This window comes from Eimeria maxima, genomic scaffold (genome assembly GCF_000499605.1).
Source record: "Eimeria maxima Weybridge genomic scaffold, Emw_scaff848, whole genome shotgun sequence".
Classification (NCBI taxonomy): domain Eukaryota; phylum Apicomplexa; class Conoidasida; order Eucoccidiorida; family Eimeriidae; genus Eimeria; species Eimeria maxima.
In genome coordinates this window covers 6,983-10,592 of record NW_013566811.1, presented here as the reverse complement: position 1 = coordinate 10,592, position 3,610 = coordinate 6,983, and the positions used below count along the sequence as shown (strand labels likewise).

Here is a 3,610-nt window from a genome sequence, read left to right as displayed (position 1 = left end):
CGCGGTGGTGGGACAGCTGCACCTATCACCCGGCCATTACGTGAGTGCATGGCGATACTCTACCTGAAACTTGGTCTCAGAGGTCCCCAGGTTCGTTGAAAGAAGTAGTTGTGTGAAATAAGCTGTGTCTAAAATTTATTTCAAATATCCCGCAGCACCCCCGGATTGTAGTGCTCAGCTGGCCAACGCCGTTACTTACTACGTGTGTTTCCTGCCAATACCGAATTAGTGCACACGCTTTAATCAAACTCCTGATCTACGATTCTCGCCATAAAACTTTCATAAATGCGATGAAACACCAAAATTACTATCGCGTTCCTATTATTGTTCGGAAAGAAAACCCAGAATAATAGAACTGATGCCCGACCCTCGCCCGGGACCAATGTCTCAGCGACAGCCACGCACCCAGCCCCGAGCCGGGAGCGGCCTGGCGAGCACTCTGATCCAATTATGCTGCTTTTCTATCAAATAGTGTTATAATCCTTTATATATTGCATAGTACTCATTCCTATCCATGATATGAGGCATATGGGGGCCACGCCTGAGCTTCATTGTAGTGCCTGCGCACTACAGCTGTTCTGTAAACAATACTCATGACTTTGCACTACGGGGAAAGGGTTTGTCTGTTGAGCTTTTCCACCATAAAGAGATTATGTGGGGATAAATGAGCGAAATGCCGATTTATTTGTACTTGTGGCAGCTGTTGGCGCTGTGTACGTGGGGAGTGGGCTTCTTATGTTGCCCAGCATATGCGAGTGAACCATCTGGTATTTTGCCATATTCAGAGCCTCCAGAAGGAAGTTCATTGCCAAATAGTGTCACTTCTGACAAGCATGACGTAGATATTGAGGGGATATCGGCTAAGCATCGATTCACGGCTGGCGTACGGAAGGATAGCAAGGTTGACAGGAGATTTGGCTCAATGCGTATAATGCAAGACCTGCTGCATCTCCGGCAGTCTTCTACTGACGGACTTGTTGAATTGCAGTATCTGGAGTACCTAACCCACGCCCTTATGCTCTCCAGAGTGGAAATGACTGCCCACGAGTTGAAGCAAATGCCGTTGCATCGCTTCAGTTCACCCTTAAGCCCAGATCAGATAGCAGAGGTTCCACTTGAGAGCGTCGGAGGTCCCCGCCCATATCACATGTTTGTCCTATTCACCTTTATTGGGGGCCGCACTGACGACATTGCGCAAGAACTCAGCAGCAAGTGCAGGGACTGTTCAGCTGCCCTTGCAGCGTTTCGCGAAGTGTCAAGAGCCTACAAGCTTTCAGGTGGGTTAGTATATTGGGATAAAACGGTTGAACAGTCACTATCAGCCTTGTATATATGCTTCTCTGGTTCTGGTTAGCATATGCTGCATCTGCGAGTTCCTGCTCATCTTGCCCAACTCACGTGGGTGCCCACTGCGGCTGCGTGTGGCTTCTGCTTAGACTCATCACCAGGAAATGAAGATGTACTTCCTGTATTTTTTGCTGTTGTAAATATTGGTACGAGAGATGGGGCTGGAATATCGGCAATTCACCCAGCAATGCAAGTTCCCATAGTTATGCACTTGCCTCCCACAGCGTTCCGTGGTTTCTGCAGTAATAGGGGATCTCAAGATCCCCGCTGTTCAGCAGCAGCAGCAGCACTTTCAGACGCACGTGCATTGAGTGACAATTTATCAGCTGTTAGCCACAGAATTGTAACGGCGGAGTTCTTTAGTGGCGCACTTAATGATGGATGGGATGGCGGTGAAGACGAGAAGTTACAAGAGCTCTTTGAGCAGCAAACACGCGACAAAATTCGCGGAAAGTTTCACTTTTTTTCTCCCTCTCAGAGTCAGTTGTTCCTCCTGCAGCGCTTCAAGAACGAGGCTCCAGCTGAACAACGCCTTCTTGAATGGGCAAATTCGCGTACCAAAAGGTAAACCCTTGCGTATAGTCCCCCACTGCTACACGCATCGCCACTATTGGGTTGGCCAGTCATGTGGTTCGAGTAGGCTTTGATGTGGCGTCGGAGCATCCATGGCGGTTGTAAATCGCCGAATATTGTGGTGTGTGTGGATGCAGGAAGGTGAACTATGCCCGAGAAGACTACCAGGTTCATGGCCAGAAGATGCGCGGTTTTATATTGATATTGTTTCCCATATTGTTGCTGTTTATGTGTTGGTTGTTCCTAAAGGGGTTGTCGTTCCTCCGCAGGAATCAGTGGATCGTGCCAGCAGGTGGGGTGGTTGCATATACGCTGTGCAGCGGCGGTTTGATATTTAGTGTCATTCACTCAGTACCCTTTGCTGGTTACGACGAAGCTAACAGGAGATATGTGCTGTTGGCCCCCACTTCGCGAGCGCAGTTCATGTTAGAGGGGTTGATTCTTGCGAGCTGCTCAACAGTGGCTTCTCTTGCAGCCCTCCTCCTCGTCCGATTTCCCGGCTCGAGTGAGCAAGTCGGCCGCAGGCCGCTTGCCTGCCCTGACGGGGACGCAAGCATACCAGACATGCGCCCTGGAAAGAGCACAGAGGGCATTCTACACAGTGAGGGCGATGCTCGGTGGCAACGGCTTTTAGCGGCAGCATCTTTTGCCGTAACAGCCCTGATTTTCGTCCTCTGTTCCGGGTTTGTAATGCAGTGCTACCGCACTAAGGCAGCCTGGTACTCACCAGTGTTCTGGCCTAGCCCCCTGCTTCCGAAGGGCCCCTTAAGGGTTGACTGGGGCAATGCGTTTTGAGGTGCAGATAATATGCATGCAGTGCAGTAACTCGACTGTAAAAGCATGACAAAGCTATAAGTTTTGCTTCGGTGGCAGCTGCTACTTGCATGGTAGGACCAAATACCCACAGGAGGGAGCTAGTTGTGGATAAATCTCATTAAAAGCCTCCTCTGAACGTCTGTGCACCGACGCTATGCAAACAAAAATCGCCCTTGGTTGGCTTAGATTCCAATGCAAACGCGTCCAAATGGGTCAAGCTACTTTACCCACTACGCGTGATCATTACTGCCGAACACAGAGAAGCAGAGCTCAACTGACAAAGAACCCCGGAGTGCACCCTCTATTCACATCTTCGGGATTGCTGATCTGGCAGCAGGTAGAGCAGTGATTGCCTCTGGGAGCCGTTCTACCGCAAAGGTACGTCCCTTCAAATACACGATGGGCACACCGGGGATCTTGCGGATGCGACGCTTCAAATCCTTATCGTTTGTTGCCACCAAATAGCACTTGTGCTGATCAGACAGTTGAAAACGCACACGCGGATGCACCCAAGCGAACTATAAAAAGTGGGAACAACGGGATGCCCGTGCTGGTGAGCCTGAGACATGCATACCTCTGTAACCCTTTGCACGATGCAGTCATCAGCGTAGGTCCCAGCATGTAGACACTTCAGTCGTTTTATTCGTGGATCCTTCGCCAAATGCAAGGCCAGTCGATACCTATGGCCAAGTTTCTCCAGCTCGGCCACCACACAGTCCGTCACGCATACATCGCCTTGAGCAATGGGTCACACCGCAGGGAGAGCTAGTAACAGTGGACATTCTTACACATAACAGCATACCACCAGACACTAAAATGCAATACCTACGCAGTGCCACGCGCACACGTATGCTTACATTTTGCAACGAGGCAG

The 3,610-nt window shown here is 50.2% G+C and overlaps 1 protein-coding gene across 1 annotated transcript; it reads left to right on the top strand.

Annotated features, from left to right (window-relative positions):
- Positions 1-1,033: 1,033 nt before the first annotated feature.
- Positions 1,034-2,848, top strand: EMWEY_00044310 (hypothetical protein, conserved; the record flags this gene model as incomplete). The annotated part of the gene is made up of 4 exons (XM_013482929.1): positions 1,034-1,277; positions 1,437-1,911; positions 2,190-2,639; positions 2,812-2,848. 4 exons carry the CDS (start codon positions 1,034-1,036, stop codon positions 2,846-2,848), a joined length of 1,206 nt encoding a protein of 401 aa, XP_013338383.1.
- Positions 2,849-3,610: the final 762 nt, after the last annotated feature.